The 20,842-nt window shown below is 39.2% G+C and overlaps 3 protein-coding genes across 6 annotated transcripts in view; 2 read left to right on the top strand and 1 right to left on the bottom strand.

The window, feature by feature from the left end:
* The window catches only part of vwde (von Willebrand factor D and EGF domains), a 50,006-nt gene extending 38,808 nt beyond the window's left edge, over window positions 1-11,198 (bottom strand). The window contains exons 1-2 of one of the 2 annotated variants that reach the window (XM_036006169.1): window positions 10,945-11,198; window positions 9,548-9,604 (exon numbers count right to left, since the gene is read on the bottom strand). The gene's annotated coding sequence lies outside the window, so the exon portion shown is untranslated. The remainder of the gene's footprint in view (window positions 1-9,547; window positions 9,605-10,944) is intronic. The other variant, XM_036006168.1, reaches the window with a different exon arrangement.
* Window positions 6,406-8,554, top strand: si:dkey-30e9.6 (uncharacterized protein LOC564083 homolog). 2 transcript variants are annotated; one of them, XM_031279420.2, is made up of 4 exons: window positions 6,406-7,039; window positions 7,455-7,539; window positions 7,813-7,955; window positions 8,368-8,554. In XM_031279420.2, exons 1-4 carry the CDS (start codon window positions 6,611-6,613, stop codon window positions 8,452-8,454), a joined length of 744 nt encoding a protein of 247 aa, XP_031135280.1. In that variant the 5' UTR covers window positions 6,406-6,610; the 3' UTR covers window positions 8,455-8,554. The 2 variants fall into 2 exon arrangements, with proteins under 2 accessions (XP_031135280.1, XP_035862063.1); XM_036006170.1 differs by having other exon boundaries at window positions 7,813-8,554.
* On the top strand, window positions 10,466-14,070 carry arl4aa (ADP-ribosylation factor-like 4aa). Of its 2 annotated transcripts, XM_031279427.2 has the most exons (3): window positions 10,498-10,600; window positions 11,198-11,344; window positions 12,605-14,070. In XM_031279427.2, exon 3 carries the CDS (start codon window positions 12,706-12,708, stop codon window positions 13,306-13,308), a length of 603 nt encoding a protein of 200 aa, XP_031135287.1. In that variant the 5' UTR covers window positions 10,498-10,600; window positions 11,198-11,344; window positions 12,605-12,705; the 3' UTR covers window positions 13,309-14,070. The 2 variants fall into 2 exon arrangements, with proteins under 2 accessions (XP_031135288.1, XP_031135287.1); XM_031279428.2 differs by lacking the exon at window positions 11,198-11,344 and having other exon boundaries at window positions 10,466-10,600.
* Window positions 14,071-20,842: the final 6,772 nt, after the last annotated feature.

Genomic DNA, 20,842 nt, shown 5'->3' with positions numbered 1-20,842 from the left:
ATTCAGCACAGGTATTTACAGCCCACCTGAGACTGAGACTTTTTTTTTTAGCTCTTTGGGGCGATGGGCTTTCCTACTTCCTTTGGGCCCCTGTGGAGAAGATTTGGAACAACATGTAATCATCCCTCAGCTTGCGTCTTGGCTAACACATGCACAATGTTTTGGCAACAGGGGTGGAAGAAGTGCCGGTAAAAGTTAATGTAAAACATTCAGGTGGTACGATGGAGAAAGTTGAACCCATATCACTCTCAGTTTGGCTTAGTTTTACATTTTTAGCAGATCAACTGATGTAGGAAATAAATTATGGAAGACAGAGACAGACATAGGAGAGGAGGAAGAAAAGAAGAAGGAAAGCAGAAAGACTCGAAGCAAAGAAGGAAAGGAAGGATGAAAAATAACATAAAGCAAAGATGGAAAGACTAAAGCGTGATTTACACTTCTGCATAAAATCTACGCCGAGGCTACTTTCTTAAGGTTGATTTATACTGTGTGCGACGCACGTTGTGTCTTGGCAGCGTTGCATTTCCCCCTACTCATTTTGTGGTTCTCCTTCTCCATAAACAACATGAAATCAAGGAGAGGGTTAACTTTTCCTGCTATAGATTTCCCACCGTGGTCAGAAAGCAAAGGGGAGACACTTTGTTTCTGTCACTATGACTTTAGAGTCGCTACTCGCTCCGAAGCTAATCACCATCACTCTCTCACTTCTCCCTCGCTCTAACACACACACACACACACACACACACACACACACACACACACACACGCCGGCTCGACGCACACACCAACGCACAAGTATAAACTTCAGGTCACTTACGTAGGCTACAGCGAAAGCTCTGCATGGAGCCTCAGCAGAACCATGAATCAAGCTTAAGACAAAGTAACTCGTAACTTGAGCTGTCAGCTCTGAGACGTAGTGATAGATAAGTATAAAGTTTATCCAAATGGAAATACCCAAGTAAAGTAACAGTATAGGATACCTCAGAGTTGTGCAGTGTTTAAGGATTGATAAATGTACTTTCCACCTGTGGAGAGCAAATTAGATGTGAGAATTGCTGAGTGTGGGTTTGTAATTGGTCCATGCTGCTCTGTGTTTAGTTATTGTAGAGGACAAATGTGACCTTAGAGCAGCTGTGTCATGACAAGAGCTATTTCCCCCCAGAATATCGGTAGAAATGAATGACTTTAAAAACTCAGCTAGTCTGCTTCATCAGGACTAGTTTGATCAGTTTTGATTGCTGGCAATATAAGCAATCAACCACACAACTGTTAGTGCATTTTTATTCAAATGTCAATTTTTGATTAAAAAACAGTAATATGTGACATCACCTCTTCTAAACCTGTCTGAGTGAAAGAGAACACAAAACACAGTGATATCTCATGTGAAACCAAATTGGATGTCATTTTAACTTCAAATTAAAACCAAAACTAGATGTATGATGACCTGTGCTATTGTCTTTTCATAATGTTTACATTCATGCTTTAATGATTTTGGGACTATTTTAAACTCTGGAAATAGGGAATCCCTTATGGAAGTTCAAGTGGATGTGGAAGTTAAGGGAAAAGGTGCACGGTAAAAGAAAAAAAAAAGGCACTATATCATGAAACGACGCATGTGTGAGATTAATCCACATTCATGACATTTTATGATTTATCACATTTCATTGATTTACAGTATACCTTCTGCTCTGTCTAAGCCAAAAATGAAAGTAAAGAAGAAAAGGGACGGAAGAGCGTCTGATCTGAAGGCACAAAGCGAAAATCTGCTTATGCCTCAGTGATAAACGGCGCTCAAACAACAGTAAAAACAGATGGAGGTCCTGACCCACAGTCAGTCATTGGGAAGGAGGAAGATCTGTAGTTTCCTCAGCTTAGTCTTGGATAATCAGTTTCAGCTGGTTTTCTATTTCCTTCAGCAGCTACATAGCCATGATTAGCAAGCTTCTGTGTGTTACAGCATGATTTGTGGTGAAAGTTTTGCTCCGAGTGTTCAAACAACAATGCAATTAGGCTCCATCAAGTTGTCAGAGTGACATGTAGACATCTCTGAGGCCCCTGAAAGGCAGAGGCAACAGCAGCGCTGACAACAGGCTCCTGTAGTTGTTTCAGCTGAGCCACTGACTGCACAGTGGCTGTAAATGTCACTGCGTACAATGGTAGGTGTTTTTCAGACACAGGGCTGGGGGGGCCAGAGGTCCAGAGGAGCCTCTGAAGGTGGCAGCACCTGGTTTACCAGGGGCAGCAAGGTCAGCTCTTTCACAGGCATGCTGTTTGGTCTCAGCTCGAGTTTCCTGTTGCCTTTGTCAGCTGTCGGAGTCTGTGCAAACAATGTGACTGTCTGGAACAACTCTGCTGCATACAGATCAGTGTTAACATAAGGGGAGCTCCTCTGCTCACTGTCTGGCTCTTGTAAATCACAGCTATGACCAGGGGGCATAGCACAAAATTCTGGGCCCTGTAGAAAGGCATTTTCTATGGGCCCCTCCCCCCGCATCCAGAGCTATTCATTCTAGCATCTTTTTGGCCCTCCTCACATGAGGGCCCTGGGTACTCAGTCGCCTTTTCACCCCCAGTCCGACACCCCTGTCTATGACTTCTGATGTAACTGGTTTTCTTCTGTAATGACCTCTCATAACATATTTGGCCTAATACAGCGACTAAGAGAGAGCAAGTTTTACAATGATACTTAGGCTAACTGTAATATGTTACAATAACTTGTAACAAAAAAATGTTTTTCCCCCCCAGCAATCAACCATATGAAATTATTTTAGTGTTTTTGAATTCCAAATGTATCCCCAAATGTAGTAAAATAACGCTGGTGATGCTGTATCTGTGTATTTTACTGTACTTTATATGTCTGCTCATGTATTTTTCTGTAACCTTTATTTTTAAAGCAGCATTTACTGATTTTCTTTTCCACTTGTGGGCAGATAAACAACTGTAAACAACACTAAGGAGAGCACTGAGGGAATCAAATAAAGTTATGGGCTGGAAAACCAAAACAATTACCTGAGATATGCTATAAAAAAAAAGTTCAATAGATTTGAAAGGAACTGCTGAATTTTGTTCATTTGATCCATTGTTAATATAAAAATATTGATGAGTGCAGCTTTAAACCTCATGACACATTTAGGGTAAAGTACCATGAGAATTCTAATCCTAAAAATAGAAAAGACAGCGTTTTGATAAAGATCACAATGATGTATACAGACAGGATCACCAGTTATAAAACTCAACGATGAGTAATAAACAGCATTCAGACATACTGTATATAGATATAGATATACTGTATATGAGGCCAGACATTCTAATCAATACAAACTGAGCTCCTTTCTAGACTATTTCCCTGTCTTTTCTTGGAGGTTTAGTCAGTAAAAATGTCCGATTATAGACATCAAACAATGTTCTGTTCCATGAATCTGGAAGAAGCATCATCTCTGCATGCAAAGTCCTGGCCTGCTGCTCGAGAGTGCATACTGTAAGCATTCATGATGTTGGTAAAGTACACTGAGTTAGGGACAGTCCTCTCAAATTCATTTAAAGTCATGTGTCTTCCCAGTCTACATGACTCACCATGGACTGAATCCTACTTTCTCAGTCTTGCCTCAGTCGGAACTTAACAAATACAGTATAGAAAAGCAAATGAATTACTAACGGGAGTGACGTCTGCTTCTGTTAAAAATAATTATAGCAATCCCTCATATCATCAATGTATGAGCCAGAGATGGGGACTCGAGTCTGAGACTCGGACTCGAGTCGCACTTAAGTCGCACAAACAGCTGACTTCAGACTTGACTTGCAACTCGACCCAAAAGACTTCAGACTTGACTCGGACTTGAGCTTCGAGACTCATCAACAACCTGTTTTCATGCAATTATTGCTTTTTAAATCTAAATTCATTCATGTATTTCTATTTTCTTTTATTGGCGCATATACGTTGGGGAAACGTATGACGAGCTGCATGTCCCCTGCCCTTTGCCATAATGTGCAACGTAACACATGCGTTATGCCTGTGTGCGCGCACTCACATATCAAAAAATGCACTGACGATGGCAACACCAAGTCCTCCCAGAGTTGTACCTTTTGTCATTAGTTTAGCTTTCAATAACTTCGTAAACAGTGGCAGTAAGCAAACAGCTACATGCAAGGTGTGTGGCACCAAGATAAATGATGCCGGATCAACAAGGTCGAACTTAATCAGGCATCTCAAAACGCACCCAGATAGGTCAGTCACTTGCTAATGTGAAAGAGACGTTAAATTTAGCATATATCGTCACAGGTAACAAGCTAATCATAGAAAAGTGTTGTGCTAATGCTGGGAACAGGCAAATTGTATCTTTATAGTTGTATCCATATGATGTGACAGACTTGGGTTAATATTTCACCAGGTTGTTGTTAAATAGCAATACGGAAAGAATCAGTTCTCACATGTTTGCACCATGGTTGGTGTATTAACTTTCAATATATGTTTCCCTTAAACTTTGAACACTGAAAAATGTAATGCATGATGAGGTTGGACTTTACAGCCAGTTAGTAACACAGACAAACACGTATTCTTTGGTGCAGATACTAAAATGTTGAAAAATACAGTTATGAAATTGAAACAGAGTTCTTAATTTGTGTTGCTTCAGATTGCATTGCAGTAGACCCCATAAAGTTATCCTACAACTGATTTTGATACTGTATGGATGGTAGCTACAGGACATGCTTTGAATTCATAAGATTTAACAATAAAGTGTTTGGGACAGATCAGATGGCCAGAGACTTGAGACTTGACTTGGACTTGTTGCAAAAGACTTGAGACTTGACTTGAACCTGCTCCTCAAAGACTTGAGACTCGACTTGGACTTCCAAAAAATGACTTGTGAACATCTCTGGTATGAGCTGACTGCCACCACCTGAAAGATATACTGCCATCTGGTGGAATTATCCTGACATTACAAATTCACACAATTGTTTCTGTTACACTGTGATGGGAAATAATTACCTATATATACTTAAGTACTGTACTTGAGTACAGTTTTTAGGTATTTATATCAGTATATCAGTATTTCCATTTTATGTTACTTGGAGATTACATAATCTCCAAGTAACATTAATTGCAATTGTCCCCCACCGGACAATTTGCACTACCCTTTCCCACCCATACTGTTCTATTTATTTATTTACAAATGTAAATACTTTAATTACACCTAAACATAGCCATATTCTACTGCTCTTCATACTAGTCATCCTGCACATACATTTATTCTTACTACTCTTATAATGTTAACACACTGCACATAGCTGTACATACTGTACATAGCTGTCTATATGGTTAATACAGAATATCCATATTTATTCTGTTTTTCTTATTATATATTCTGCTAATACACTGCATATATCTATATTATTCTTACTACTATTATAATGTCATGGCTACTACATTGCACATATATGTACATGTTGTTCATAAACTGTTCATAGTACATAGCCATATTTATTCTGCTCTTATTACACTGCAATATATTTCTTGTCCTGCCTATGCACCACCTGTCTATACTTATATACGTATATCACGTTGCACTTTTCTGCTTTTTTGCACTTCTGGTTGGAAGCAAACTGCATTTCGTTGTCTTTGTATTTGTACTCTGCACAATGACAATAAAGTACAATCTAATCTAATCTAATTACTAGTAACTCAGATTATTATTTTACATAAAGAAACATTATGAGATAATAAAACACATTGCGTTGTTAAAAATTAAAACAGTGGTTAGTTATGTCTAGTTGGGGCCCCTTGTCATGTTTCAGATGTTCTACATGCGTATCTTATTTTGTATCTCCTTTTCATTTTACTCTTTAAAATACAAAAACATTTATGTCTTTACATATTATCCTTTTAGATCTTTTCTTAATGCCTTTTATGCCTTACGTAAAGCAGTTTGAATTGCCTTGTTGTTAAGAGGTACCATACATGTACAAATAAACTTGCCTCGCCTGTGTAATTTCAATCGTACTGTAAATTGAATATGACTCTCTACAATGGGACTGTGTAAACAGGACTTCTATTGTGACTCTACAAAATCTGAAAACATGAACCATTTTCGTTCTACAGTAAGAACATTATCAAAGTTGAGTCTCCAAACTGCTGATTTGTAAATGTGAAACTTAATGTAAATTTTTTTCTTCAAAACAGAAATAAAGATTTAACATACACACAATCTACTGCATATGTAAATGAATATTCTACCTGCAACAGTAAATCTTTAAGGGAGATTGGTAGAGTACAAGGATTTCAAGATGCCATGATTTCTACTATTCAGAAGGCACTTTGTTTGCACCGTTGCTAAGTTCCTGTTTTTGTTGAATGTTCTACTGAGCTTAGCCCACTTCACTTAATTCTTTTTGTTAAGAAGACTGAAGGCACTCGTTACCAAGCAGCACTTTTTATGTGTTGTGTCTGTAATCAACCCTTGTGCCATTGTCTGCTACTTTCTCTGCGGCTACCACTGTGTTCCTGACATACAAACAAACAGTACAACAACCTCAAACTCTGTGGATATAAACTTAGACTGGTCAGGGGTTTCACGGTAAGCAGATACCTTATTCGTCCCATCAACAAATCAAAATGGCTCCAAACAGTTTGTTGCATCCAGTGTCCTCAGTCAGCTTTGAAGAAAAAATCCAATTCTCTGCAAGTCAGCGTCTCTCTTTTGCAAGAAGCAAATGGTTCACACTCCCCGAGAGTGAGAGCCACAGCGACGTGCGGAGCATCAAGCCACCAGATTTCTCTCTAAAACTGTACAGATCTCTGTCAGTGCCTCAGAAGAAAGAAAGAAAGACGCATTCAAATCTACCTCAACCAAGTGAAACAAAGAGGAGAACTGGAATATTTCTACCAAATGTTTTACATGAGAGTTACCAGAGGGAAGAGTCTCCAAAGTTCATCACATCATACAGGCCTCCTGATGTTCTGGAATCTGAGCTGATGTTTGTCAAGGCTGGGAAGTACCTTTCTGGGCCTTACAAGAATCCCAAACCACATAACTTCAGACCAGTAAGTGTCTGCAAACACAAAATATGCTTTCAACCCTTCTCCTGTATGTTTGTCATGTGTGCACACAACATGCTGATGAACACACAGGCCGAATAGGAGAAAGCAGGGTTCAACATTAGCACCATTTACCAGCCAAATGCTGGTGAAATATGCAAGTGGCTGGTAGATTTGCTTTACCCACCAGCCAAAAAAACAATGGTAATCTATTGAGTGGCTGCTAAATTTGAACATTCACTAGCTATTTGGCTGGTGGATGAAAAAGTTAATTTTGAACCCCTGCAAGAAAGGCAGGCAGAGTACATGTGCAGAGTGACGCGTGATCTCTGTAGTTTGTAATGTTAGATTTCACCTCAAGATGGCGATAAACACAAAAGTAAAAGAAAATGAACTCTTTGATTTGTATCACTGATTTCAGCTCAATGAAGACCTTCCAGACATAGTTACTACATATGAGAGAGATCCTGGTAACCTGAATTTGAAATTAAAACACTTGGACATCGGTAAGTGAATTAACTTCATCTTTTTGTCCTTTTCTTAGTTCATTTTGGCTAAAACTCTGACTTCTGTTAGTATTCTGAATGTTTCCATTTGTGTCCCTACCATTTATTGAAACAAATGCATGTTGTATTCATGTATGTACTGAAACAAATAAAGGCCTGTACTGAAGTAAGACAGAACATATCTCATTCAGTCAAAGGCCTTTTTTTATTGACATTTTCAAATGCCACTGTCGGCACAAATGACTGAATGAGTAAATATATTTTCTTTTCCAGTCCGGACCACTAGATCCGAGTCCGACTTAAGTTCAAAGGACACCAAGACATCGATGGACACGTATAAACCTGCAGAGCCAAAGTGGGATGCAAGGCTCATACTCCCTCAGCTGCTCTGGCCTCCAAAATCAGCTTCCTATACTGTCAGTAGTGTGTTGGCGTCATATCTACATAAAGAACCACTGCTATATTCAATTTTGTCAGTCACATGGGGTGCTAAATACATTTCCTCAAGTACTCCATTGTGTGCAACTTTGTACTTCTATACTCACTATTGTAGTTTTTACTTCCCTGCATTTTTCCTCTGCAAGTTTGTAAACTAAGAAAACAAAAAATCTACATTTGGCCAAATAATGACTTCAACCAACACACCATGTGGTTTCTGGTGCTTTATGTGACTAGGAAAAGTGGGAAAACATCTTGTTTGATTTACATCGCTTGACTGAAGCTACCGGTTGTATTTTACATTATGTCTTACTCTATATGATTTACAATAGTTTTGGGCAGTTTGGAGTTACACCTGTTTTAATACTGACATTGACTGCTGCTTTACAGAGACACCGACGAAGAAGAGGAGCGTACAGCGCATTCTTGGAACGCGTGGAGGAGAAACTCTCAAGATCGTGGAAAAACAGATCATAACTTTCTCTTTTTAAAAAACATTTTTTACATGCACATGTTTGGGTTTCTTTAAACGGTGCATAAGCATAACATTTTAACAAACAGTCTATACAATAGGGATGTAAAAGGAATTAAACTTAACAAGTTTTGATAGTTAAAAAAAAAAAACTTTAGGGAACAAATAATAATAAAAAAAAAAGCCTATCTCAATAATAATACATGTTTTGGCCTTTTAGTACAATTCAGATCTACGTCAAATGAAAGCACACGTTACTTACAGCCATTTCCCAAAGCATATTGTGGTCATTTTTAAATTTGTAATGAGTTGTTACTATCTTCCAAGGATTGGATTAGTTGAACTTTACAGTTTAAGTGAAATACATATGAACATTATCTCTACTGTAGAAGTTACAGTACGGTAATGTAACAAAGATGAGAGGAGAAAATAAACCGAAAAGGACCAAATAGCACTGACATATTCAGAGATTCTCGTAGCTTTAAAAGGGGCTGTACTCGTCATTCAGAACATTAATATAGCAGCAAACTAATATTTGCGATGTAAAGATATAGTGGAGTAATGGCGTCCTGAGCAGAACATTAAGTCACACTCCCTGTGTGTGTGTGTGTGTGTGTGTGTGTGTGTGTGTGTTGTAATCCGAGTTCTTTTTTTGTTCTTTGTTTTGATAGCCGGTCCGGTTGCACGTGCATGTTAGTGCATGTGGCTGTGAAAAAATCATAGGTATTTCACATATTGGGGAACGGTCAGTTAAGAGCTGTGTGGAGGCAATTCCAGCCCCCTGGTCCACTAACAGCTGCTCATTTGGCACCCCAAGAATTATAAACACGCAAAGCCTGCACATGTCCGAAGCATATCTGAAATAGCTGCACATGTGCGTTTAACGAGTCATCTGTGACCGTGTGCATAACTCGCAGACTAAATTTAAAATGAAAAGAATATCAGTGACTGCATTAAACCACATGACTCACAGACTGCCATGTGTTTTTTCATATTCTAATCCCCTGTTATCATTTGCAATACTGAACAATGTAATAAAATGTCATTGCATGAAAATAAAAGGATTATTGCTGCATGGCTAATAAAGATTTTACTTACACACGTCTTTGTTCTTTACAGGACCGTGCAAAAGTCTGAAGGCAGTTGTTAAAAAATCTATACAGGAAAAAGATGAAAAATAGCCAAAAGTCAAAAGAAGTGTACTTGGAATCTCAGAAAAATATTTTTTGTCTGTCCAATAAATCCTTTATAAAGGAAACTACAAATTTAGAACAGGACTAACTAAACACACAAAACATATAAACAAAATAATAAACATAAATCAAAATACTGAAACGTTTTAGCTCATTTGCTTACTTTACATGATAGGATTTCTTTAGTTTTTAAAAGATTTTCAGAGATTTTGAGCATGGCCAACATGAACTGGACCATATGCAAACTAAACAGCTTACGCATCAGTAATAATATTCCAACAATATGATTTATTTAATAATATAACTATAAATTGAAAGGGACAATTCTGCCCAACAAGTTCTTTTACTGTAATGCTTTGTGTACATTTTGCTGTTAATACTTTTGGACCTTTAAAACTTGAATGTAAGACTTTTAATGGTAACAGTGTATTTTCACAGTGTGTTTATTATTATTTTTTTGCTTCTTCTAACCATAGACTGTATATCAACACTGCATTGTTGTTTTGGTACTGGGATCTGAATAATTCTTCCACCACTGGCCAGTGTTTTGTGTTATATTCCTTGTGTCTCTGTGTGAAAATAAACAACATCAAACAACCGATTGTGAACTACGAAACTCAAGAAAACGAGACAGGTTATGTAAACTAGTTGCTAGAGGACCAGTTTGTGTTTGTTTTCCTTCATGCATGATGGACTGTAGTGAGCGCGGTGGTTCTAAACCGTCTCTGGCGTGGTGCCTTTCCTGCCTCTCTGGCCAATCATTTTGAACAAAAACACGCGGATGAATGGGGCGGCGCTGTTTTTCTCTCTCTCTCTCTCTTTCTCTCTCTCTCTCTCTCACACACACACACACACACACTCTCGTTCACTCTCTCTCCACCATGCTCTAGTCTACACACACACACACACAAACGGACAGAAAAGCGAAAACACGCCGACCCTCCAAGCTGAATATACGGTACGTTTACATTTTACGGCTACTAGCTAATGTTTAACGTTACGGTTAAGTTAACGTTACTAAACTAGCTTATCCACTAGCGTTGCGGGGTGTTTATAACGTGTGCTCTCTGAATGTCCGTGTATGGTTTAATATGGGCTAACATTACGTTAAATACTGGGAATGATAACGGAGCCTTGTAAAGTTAGACTAGCTAAAGTGTATTTTGGGCTCTTGGACGCGATTTTATGTCAAAACTCCTGTATCTGCAATTTGGTGGTACGAAACATTTAGTATCAACGTCAACAAAACGTAAAAAGTGCATTTCTGGACATTTTAAAACATAGAGATACACAACTTTTTACCTTCGTTTCCTCTCCAGTCGTTTTTTTTTTTTTTTATAAATATTGCAGACTTCAACACATCGGCTTACTTACAATGTGGTTGCGGATCAATAACGATAAATTATTGATGTCAAAGGTAAGAAATTGTGTGGTGTGACGGACAGACGGAGCAACAGGTGATCCTGGTTCCCGGGCAAGACGCGTGATTGACAACCGTGTTAGCCAATAAGCTTGCAGAGAACGGAGTAAATACACCAATCACATGCTCCCGCAGTGTTCGTGTGGGCGTTGGTCCAGACTGACAGCAGTGGCATCAGCGGTAGACCCACACTGGGACATAGAGGACAGACAGGGAGGGTGTCTCCGCTTCTGAGGAAGGATTTTCGATCGTTGTTGCCGACATACGAGGCGGAAATACACCGTGAGTTGAATTCAGGCTGTTTTAAAACACTGGAGTGGACCGCGTTTCTCCTCATAGAGGATTAGGTTTAATGTTTTCTCCACTGACATAAAAATGCATTTGCTCACCTGCCGTGTTGTCAGTCCTCTGTACATTTAGTGCAATCGTATGTCTAGATAAAATACCGAGTCATTGGACACTAAACTCTATTTTTGAATACAATTAAGGATGTTATATCAAAATTACAGCAAAACTAGCAAACAGGCCTCTGTAGGAATGTTGATACCATATGAGATGAATTCATTAAACTTGGAACAATATGGTGGCTATAAAGACATTGTTTTGGACTTCAGGTGGCTGTAAACTCCTCTTTGTGTTACTTTGAAATGAAAGACATTTTCTGTCATGGTACATTGAATAATGCTTTGGTTCTATAATAGGTAATATATCAATATAATGACGTTGTGATATCAGATTAGATGTAGTATATTGCTCACAAGCCTCTTCCTGGTCATAAAGGATGTTTTCTAGTAAGTGACGCACCACTGTGGACTTTGACTAAGTGACATGAAAAATGAATACGCCCATGTGTTTTGGTCATCATCCACATTAATACCCATTTCTCTCAACTGTTGCATGTGAAAATTGTCTGATAGCGGCAGAAAAACAACCCTAACATTTTCTATATCAACATATTAAGTCAGAATTCTTTTGCATGCTGATGTAATGCTGACTTAGCACAAGCATGCAGATCATGTGATAGAGACACCTATCACACTGCACATAGTGATTTGATCCATTGTTATTGTAAAATATATTGATATGAAAGTGCAGCTTTAAAGCAAGATAAAGTACCTTTTGAAGGAGAACCTAACACACACACACTGTTTTCTGACAGGCAAGAAATTGAACTCTTGCTTAATTCAGTACACTTATTTTGCTCCAGCCTTCCTTGGTCTGGTATGACCAGTAGCTTATGGTAGCTTATGTTAGCAAACTTTAGATAGCTATTGTTGTGTAACATAGAGTCATAAAGTAATGTGTTGACTTTATGACTCTTCTCTACTTGTGCTACAGTTCACCCAATCATAATGTCCTTAAAGCGACAGACTCAAGAGAATGTACGTAGGTGAATCAAATGTGCCATTATCCTGTAATTTCCACTTGTGGCCACAGTAGCTGTTCAGTCAAAGCTGCATGCATAGTCTTGCTTTTAAGTGCTGCTGCTGCTTTTGTAAGCCTGTGTTTACCCAGAATAACATTTGCAGTATTTGTTTTCAGGTTATTGCTGCGATTGTTTTGGAATATAGGCAGCTCTAAGGATTATTGCTGGACAGTTGGATACAATCTCCCAAATCACCAATCCTTCCTCATGAAGAAAGATGGGGAATGGATTGTCAGAACAACCTAGCTTCCTCTCCAACGTCCCGTTCTTCCAGTCGTTTCACATCGCCATTCTCGGCCTGGACTCCGCAGGGAAGACCACCGTTCTGTACAGACTGCAGTTCAATGAGTTTGTGAACACGGTGCCCACCAAAGGTTTTAATGCGGAGAAGGTGAAAGTGTCTCTGGGCGGCCACAGGACTGTGACGTTCCACTTCTGGGACGTCGGTGGCCAGGAGAAGCTACGCCCCCTGTGGAAGTCGTACACGCGATGCACAGACGGCATCATATTCGTGGTGGACTCCGTGGATGCAGAGCGCATGGAGGAGGCCAAGACGGAGCTCCATAAAATCGCCAAGACCTCTGAAAACCAGGGGGTACCACTGCTGGTGGTAGCCAACAAACAGGACTTGAGACACTCTTTGGGACTTGCTGAAATCGAGAAAGTTCTGTCACTGAAAGAACTGGGCCCTGCAACTCCCTGGCACCTGCAGCCAACCTGCGCTATCATAGGCGATGGACTCAGGGAGGGTCTGGACAGACTCCATGACATGATCCTTAAAAGGAGAAAGGTGCTGCGCCAGCAGAAGAAAAAGAGATAAACCTGTCATGAGAAAGACTTGTCTGCTGTTATATGTGAAGGAAACAAAAAGTATTCTCCTCCTGGGTGGATAAAGGCATCCACTGCAGGTCCAGATTCAAAATGCTGAGTTTTATCAGTCCAAAATTTAGGTTTAGGATTCCAGGTCTTGGTCTTGTGATGATGCTGTTGATCAGGAAGTGAGACTTAAAGAAATACAGTATGAAGATGAGAAAGTTTCAGACATGTGTGGATATGATTTATAAAGAGTTTATATGGATTTAAAAGCACTGAGGGTTTGGGGTCTGGAAGGGTGGTGGTGAGAACTTAAGGATGCTGTATGTTTCATGAATGGCTGTTCCGAACAATATTACCAAAAATAATTTAAGAAAAGGCTTTGACTAGTTGAAGGATTATTTGGTAAATGATTGAACATTGTTACACCAGAGGGGCAATGAAATATGCATCAGTTTTATTTTACTGTTTTATATGTTATATGTAACTTGTTCATTTTTCACACTGGACTTTCTTTGTGAAAGAAAAGTATTATCATGCTTTACAGCATTATTATCGATTTGATTGCTGTCTTATATCTCATTTTTTAAAAGCACTTTAGAGTATCACTTCGTATGAAGTTTACAGTTTTTTAAATAGAGCATATTGTGTTGGATTTTACAGAAATGTTTGGGCAAAATACAACAGATGCTACTGTAGTTGGTCCATATTGTCATTAGACAGGTTATGCATTACATTTTGCTTAATAAAACATATTTAGAGCAATGTTGACGGTGAAATGGAGGGTGTTATTATGTCCACACTGTCGTTCCTCTTTTAAAAAGCAAAGAAGTTCAGGATTGTAACCTGCAATTCCTTTGGGTGATAGTCGGCTTGAGCTTGGAGAAGCTTGTTTGAATCCGTAGGGAGCAATGTGTGAAAACATCTGTTAGCGTGCCCTTTAACCGTGCACTAAACCACCAGTTTCCCCAGTGGAGCCGCTTGATAGCTGACATTAAAGAACTAGTTCTGTCACGTGAATGTGATACAAGGGGTTTCTGGAAAAAAACAAAATGCATGCTCAGTCAACCTATGCTTTAATTATCACTTTGGAAATGTCTTCGGTTTCATTTCAAGCAACTTGCGCAACAAATTGTGTTGACACAGGAACACACCCACAACCTGAAGAACCATTTACATGATGGCGAGGTGCGCTGTCTTGTCTGAAATGAAAGCTCTGACTTAATCATGGCTTTCATTTCTCACTAAATATATGTGCTGAGTTGCCATGTTTGCTTAATGAGCTAACTTTATACAGACACAGGTAAAGTTGCTATCAATCAGATGTTGCAATATCACATAAAAAGCTAAGCTGGTGTACATCAGTGAAGCAGAATACGAACATCCACAATAAACATCATATCACTTTGTACAGCACTTTGTTCAGCCTAGGTTGGTTTTAAATGTGCTCTATAAATAAATTGACTTGACTAATGCAGCACAGACAGGCCGTCATCAGGACTTGAAAATGTTGTCAGGGCAGTCTAAAGGCAAGACCCAGCACAACAGGCTGGGGCAGGAGACTGTGAAGCCAGGGGCAATACCAAGTATTTTTGGACTGAGCTGGGCAGATATGTAGGCCAGTGCATTAGTAATGCTAACAGTAACGCCATTTGCTCTCCCATTCCTTTGAAACAATTAATGACTGTAAAGCCAGTCAGACCAGTGCAGCAGCTGGCTTCCTAAAATAACTCTGATGCAGATTTGCACTGCTCACACGCTGAATCGCCAAACATCCTCACCATATAAATATCTGTTCCAGTTAAATGTGATAATTGTGACCATGTGGGGTTTTGGTGCCGTGTCTCAGGGGATCTACTGGATTCAAAAATAGAAAATACATGTCCTTAGCACTAATTTTCACACATTTGTATGACTTCATAGGGAACCAATATAATGTAATTTAAATCAGTGGAATACTTACTGATTAATTCAAATCTGATGTGTGGCTTTGACAACTTTATCAGATAGTGAAAAGCAAAGGGGGGGGGGGGGGCATTATGGAAAGAGAGTAAGGAGGAATGGCACCCAAGGGTCCTGGTTGAGTGTTGATTTCCAGAATGCCCCATTTTTGTTAAAAGTTGATGAATCATGTGTTTGTGTTGGGAAGTCCAGGTGCCTCTTCCCAACTTGTTTGCCAAGAAAGGAAACTCAAATGGCAAAGGCATATTCACACTTTTCCTGATTCTACTTCCTTTTCTCTGAAAGCTGGGTGAGCTGTGTGTGTGTGTGTGTGTGTGTGTGTGTGTGTGTGTGTGTGTGTGTGTGTGTGTGTGTGTGTGTGTGTGTGTGTGTGTAAATCAATTAATATGTCCTGTCTATGTCTTCCTTATATGGACGTCAGGCTATTTCCTTTGATTTGCTGAAGCACTCACCCAGGGGTTTTGTGTTGGTTATTGGCTCTGTAAACCAAAAAACTTATTACCTGTCTTTTGCTGACTCAGTGTAATATGTCTAAAATTATATGGTGAGTAAAACAACCAAAATAACTTATCTAGATCATATAATCACTTTTCTTGCATGTAGAAAGTACGCCCTCTGTCCAATCTTTTATCTCAGCCTTTATCCTTGTTCTTGCAAAGTCTTCAGTGAAAGGTGGATTAGGGTGAATAAATCTCTTGTCCAGAGGCCATGCATTAACCCATTAACCTCGGATGGTGTGTTTGGCACCAAAACGCTCCAACCTAACATGAGGTAAAAGCTCACTGCAGTGTCCTCATGAGCATGTCTTGTTTGGAGTAGCTCATCCTTGCAAGAATTCCCTCCCATTATTGCTTTTATACTGCACTGGAGGTATGCCTAAGGCATGATTGAGTTTGGCAGTTATTTTTCAGGTTGGGCGGCTGAAAACTGTACACAATGTTCTACCGTGGGTGTTTGATGAGGATACGTGTAGAGCAATGACATTCTTCGACAACATATGATAGAGCTGGGAGGAGGAGCTGGTTCCAGGAAATTTTCTCCGCACTGTAAATTCCCATGTCAAAGTTTTCTTTTAAATGATATCTTCCGTGTTTCTCAACAGAGACACTCCCTTGAAACATGGGCCATGGGAACACAAGTTACCAAGGAGTCTCATGAATAATCTAACGATACTATAGATTCCTGTTGTCTTCCTCTGTCTTAATTGTATTTCAACTTAAACTTTAAGAAATGATGTTTGCCATATGGTAGATGGCTGTAAATACTACAACACTCAGCCACTGTTGCCATGAAAGCCAGTTACAAGATGTTGCAAATTCAGAAAGCATTGTTGCAATTAAGGACAAAACACCACACCGTAGTTGCTGAATTTGACTAAGATTGACCCAATCTGTAACTTTAAGCTTCCAGTCGGGAGTTTAAGCTGTTTGATTGGATGTTACTCTCTGAAATGCTTCTTGAGAGTTAGTTTTTAAGGTCAAAGGCCTGTACAGTACCTTTTGACTTTTTATCAAATAACCCTGATATTTTTACTAACATGTTTTGGGGATTCAACCCACCAGGAGAGTTTCATTACAGCTCATACAAGCCTTGGAAGTGCTCCCACTATCGATTATATTATATTGTCTATGCAAAAAAAATTATGAGACCTTGGATGCCCAAAATAATTACTCCTGCTTTACTACTCTATAGACCAGTGGTTTTCAAACTCTTTCAAACCAAGGCTCCCTTTCAATACATGCACATGAACCTTTTCAGCTAAAATGACCCCATGTAGTAGGAAGTATACTAGGTAAAATTAGCTTTCATTTAAGTTTTCAAAGGCAGAAACAACAAATAAGGTGTCTTTATGCAAGCAATGGGCATTTGGTGTGTGCGTGGAGACAATAGGACTGACTCTTAGCTACATACATATAACAATTCCTTGTTCTACATTTTCATCTATGCCAGGAATAAGAAAGCCAACGCGCACAGATACAATGTTGAAAACACTAATTGTGAAGTAAAAGTCGAACAAAGTGGATATCCGTGTCTCTCAAGTAGCCAAATTATCTATGTTCCATTAGCCTTACCCAAAAAAAGAGACTGGGCTCGCCATGAGATGCATTAAAGTGACATTTAAATGATTCTCACTGGGAAATAAAGTTGAAATAAGGATGAAATAGAAGAAAAACAGCATGAGTCAATGCTTGGTTTGTTTGTGCGAGACAATGTGTAACTTTAAATGGTTAAATGCCTTTTTTCCGACCTCGAACCCTGGGCTAGTCTGTTAACGCTCAGCCTCCACAGCACGTCTACAGTATGCTCAGACACAAACAAAGAATTCTTTGAAATCTGAAGTATCCTATAGAAATAAAAATTAGGATATACTGTAAGCATGTTTTGGTGTAATGCTGTAGAGGGAAGTATGCCATAAAACTCTTTTTCTGCATGGCCATGACACAGTAATGTTTACGTCAAACTGCACGACTTTACTTTCCCATAAATCCACCTCCAGAGGGTTCTCTTATTCTGCTGAGTTTGGAGATTTAATCCCATTGTGTACTTAAAAAGGGGACATTGCAATATGCATACTCTTAGCCTGCTTATTATGCAAGGTTATCATGACGGGATTCATTTTTCTTCCCCCAGTCTATTGAGAGCGAGTGGCCTATTTACATGTGAATTCCTCCCGTAGCCCTGCAGCCTCGCTCAAAGTAGCGAACGGGGCCACCTGCAAGGGGAGAGGGGGGAGGAGGAGGATGAGAGAGGGGGTGTGGGGGTGGTGGTGGTGGGGGGGTTGTTTGAGGAGCTAGAGAAGTGCACTCCTGTTTTCTTTGGTGCAGAGAAGAGAAGCTGGTTTCATTAGATCCATGGAGACAGAGAGTGAGCTGTGGCAACAAGAACACAGGGAAAACAGACAGACATTGTTTTTTCACCAGAATAATACACCTAATATCTTCCATCAGTCAATCGTGCTGCGATTCCTGTAAGATATTTTTCTACTCCTGTTGCTGATTTCATATTCTGCCATGAATATTTAAAAAATGAACAATAGCAGATTTTTTTTTTTTTTTTTTTGGGAAGTTTGGGATCCCCTGCTGGAGCTGCTACCCCTGCGACCCGTTACCGGATAAGCGGAAGAAGATGGATGGACAATAGCAGATTTTATGTTAAAATGTTAAACATCTCCCATCAAATACATTTTGATACCACTAACTAATCTGCTTTGCTAAATAGGCCTACGTTTTGCAGGAAACCTCATTTCTGCTTGGGTTATATTAAAGGCGTCACTATGCAGTAGTGGAATGTAACTTAATACATTTACTCAAGTACTTTGACATACATGTTTTTTACTTGAGTATTTCCATTTTATGCCACTTTATACTTTTACTCCACTAGATTTTGGAGGGAAATCTTGTGCTTTTTACTCCAATACATTTATTGGACAGCTATAGTTACGAGTTACTTTTTACAAATAAAAAATATGATACAGCCTACTTATATGATGCATTACTATACTACTCAGCTACCCAGTAGTATACAGAGTATCTAAAATTGGCTCCACATTACATTAAAATGCTCTTAAATGCATTCTTAAGTGATAAAAACAGAATAACAATATTCTATAATAAAATAACCCTTGGCAAAGGAGCCATTCTGCCTAATGAGTACTTATACTTGTGATACTTTAAGTACATTTTTCTGATAATACTTTCTTACTTAAGTTTACTATAAAGACTGTTGACTTGTATCGGGCCATATAGTTGCTCAATTATGCTTAATTTGTCATCTATTATAGTTTATGTTTCTGTTCACAAAGTTTGGGATTCGAGTAGCAAAGGTCAGCACTAGAACGTTGAACTTAAAAGATAGCTGAATTTTGTGTCAAAGACAGGGTGAAGTGGTGTCATACATCATCTATTCTGCTTGAAATGTGCGACACTGTTGGACTATTGTGCTGTGAATATTACAAATTGTAGCCACAATGCACCAAACTCTGATAGAATGTACCCTTTTATGGAGTTATACCCTTTGGAATTCAACAAAACCAAAAATTAGCAGTTATTTTGACAACCTGCACAGCTAAATGTTTTTTTTTTTTATCAGGCATCACTTGTGTGCTGCAACAGTTTTGTCGCCATGGATGGGTGACAGTGTTTATGCAGTGGCATTCCTTGGCTCAGCCTGTGTGAAAGCTTCATTGTCAAGGTGATGATTGCTCTTTCACCTCTCGCTCCCCGTCTGAGAGAGTATGACTGTCGGCAGATGGAATAAGAACGTGAAAAAAATCTGTGTGTGCGTGCACACGATGATGGGCAAATGACTTTTTCATTCTCTAGTCCCTACTATTTTGATCATGAACCTTTAGGCCACACAGTTATACCCACTCAACATCCACATCGCACCCATGTCCAGACACAAATCAGGTTCACAAAGAGCCGTGTCCCCTCCAGACTGGGTATTGTGAGGCACAAGCCTGTGAAATCTGTCTTTGGGCATGAGGGATTACGGTGGGTTTAGGTTGTGGTCTCCAAAGCTTTATGTTCGCACACTGGCTGATGGGGAAATTCATGGCGAGCGGTGGGCTCAGTGGAGTTTCATCATTCAACAGATGAGAGGCCCCAAAATAGTTGAAAGATTTAGGATCCTAGATTCAGTGCTTTGCGCAACCAGCAAGTTATGTAGTTTGCTGAGCATGGCATTAAAAACTCAACGAAAAAGAATAAAACAACAGCATTTGCAGGCAAGATACATTTGCAACCAGAAACCTCCTAAACACAGGAACAACCATTATCAGAAATACTCAAATGTTTTAGTAAATGAAACCATGTTGCAATGCCATGATGGGAAAAGGTTTTTCACTTGCATTGCAAGATTTTTAGTTAATATGTCACTACAGTCTGTTGTTTTTCCTCCTAAAGTGTTTTAATACATCTGTTTCAGGTTGATACACTTGTCAAAAGCCTTTTAGTTAATAAAGACGCAGGACAGTCGTTTTGTCTAGACGCTCTGCCCTCTGTGTGATAACTGAAATTCAAATCAGATACTGTCTGATTCACCTAAACGCCTCTAAGCAGTGTCCGCCCTGAAATTAGTCCCCATACCAAAAAAAAGAAGCCTTGCAAGGGTTCACACCAAGGTCATACACATGTCTATCTCCCTAGATATTTTAATTACATGTCTGCTTGAGATGGTGTACAGTCAGGAGGGGGAGAGAAATGGAATGCAGCCAAGGTCATACGTGGGATTCAAACATTTTATAAGCACAAAGCATGGGCCTTGAAGCCTGCTGAGTCATTGGGATGCTTGGAGTTTGTGTATAAAGTAAGGGTTAGTTTTAAACTTGTGATTTACTAAATCTGGTTGCACCATTAACATTTAAAAAGTTGTTTTTTTTTAGCTGGTAAAGACTTTACAAGCTGTAACATAACTACCAAAAATAACAGGCCAAACATGATATTAAAACTAACCGTTGTTCAAAATATGTCAAATTTAGTTTTGTATGTGGGGAAATATTAGCGTGTTGAGTTAGTATTCATGCAGTTTAGCGGGTGGGAAATATCCATTCATGCTTGTGTAATTTCATCCCTTTGTCT

Source organism: Sander lucioperca, chromosome 10 (genome assembly GCF_008315115.2).
Source record: "Sander lucioperca isolate FBNREF2018 chromosome 10, SLUC_FBN_1.2, whole genome shotgun sequence".
Taxonomy (NCBI): domain Eukaryota; kingdom Metazoa; phylum Chordata; class Actinopteri; order Perciformes; family Percidae; genus Sander; species Sander lucioperca.
This window is presented reverse-complemented; position numbering and strand designations above follow the sequence as displayed.

Bases quoted from the DNA above. Each gene is read 5' to 3' on its own strand.
- arl4aa (XM_031279428.2), top strand. From the start codon at position 12,706: ATGGGGAATGGATTGTCAGAACAACCTAGCTTCCTCTCCAACGTCCCG.
- si:dkey-30e9.6 (XM_036006170.1), top strand. From the start codon at position 6,611: ATGGCTCCAAACAGTTTGTTGCATCCAGTGTCCTCAGTCAGCTTTGAA. The intron at 7,040-7,454 runs GTAAGTGTCTGC...CACTGATTTCAG, and splicing joins AACCACATAACTTCAGACCA to CTCAATGAAGACCTTCCAGA. The intron at 7,540-7,812 runs GTAAGTGAATTA...TTTCTTTTCCAG, and splicing joins ATTAAAACACTTGGACATCG to TCCGGACCACTAGATCCGAG.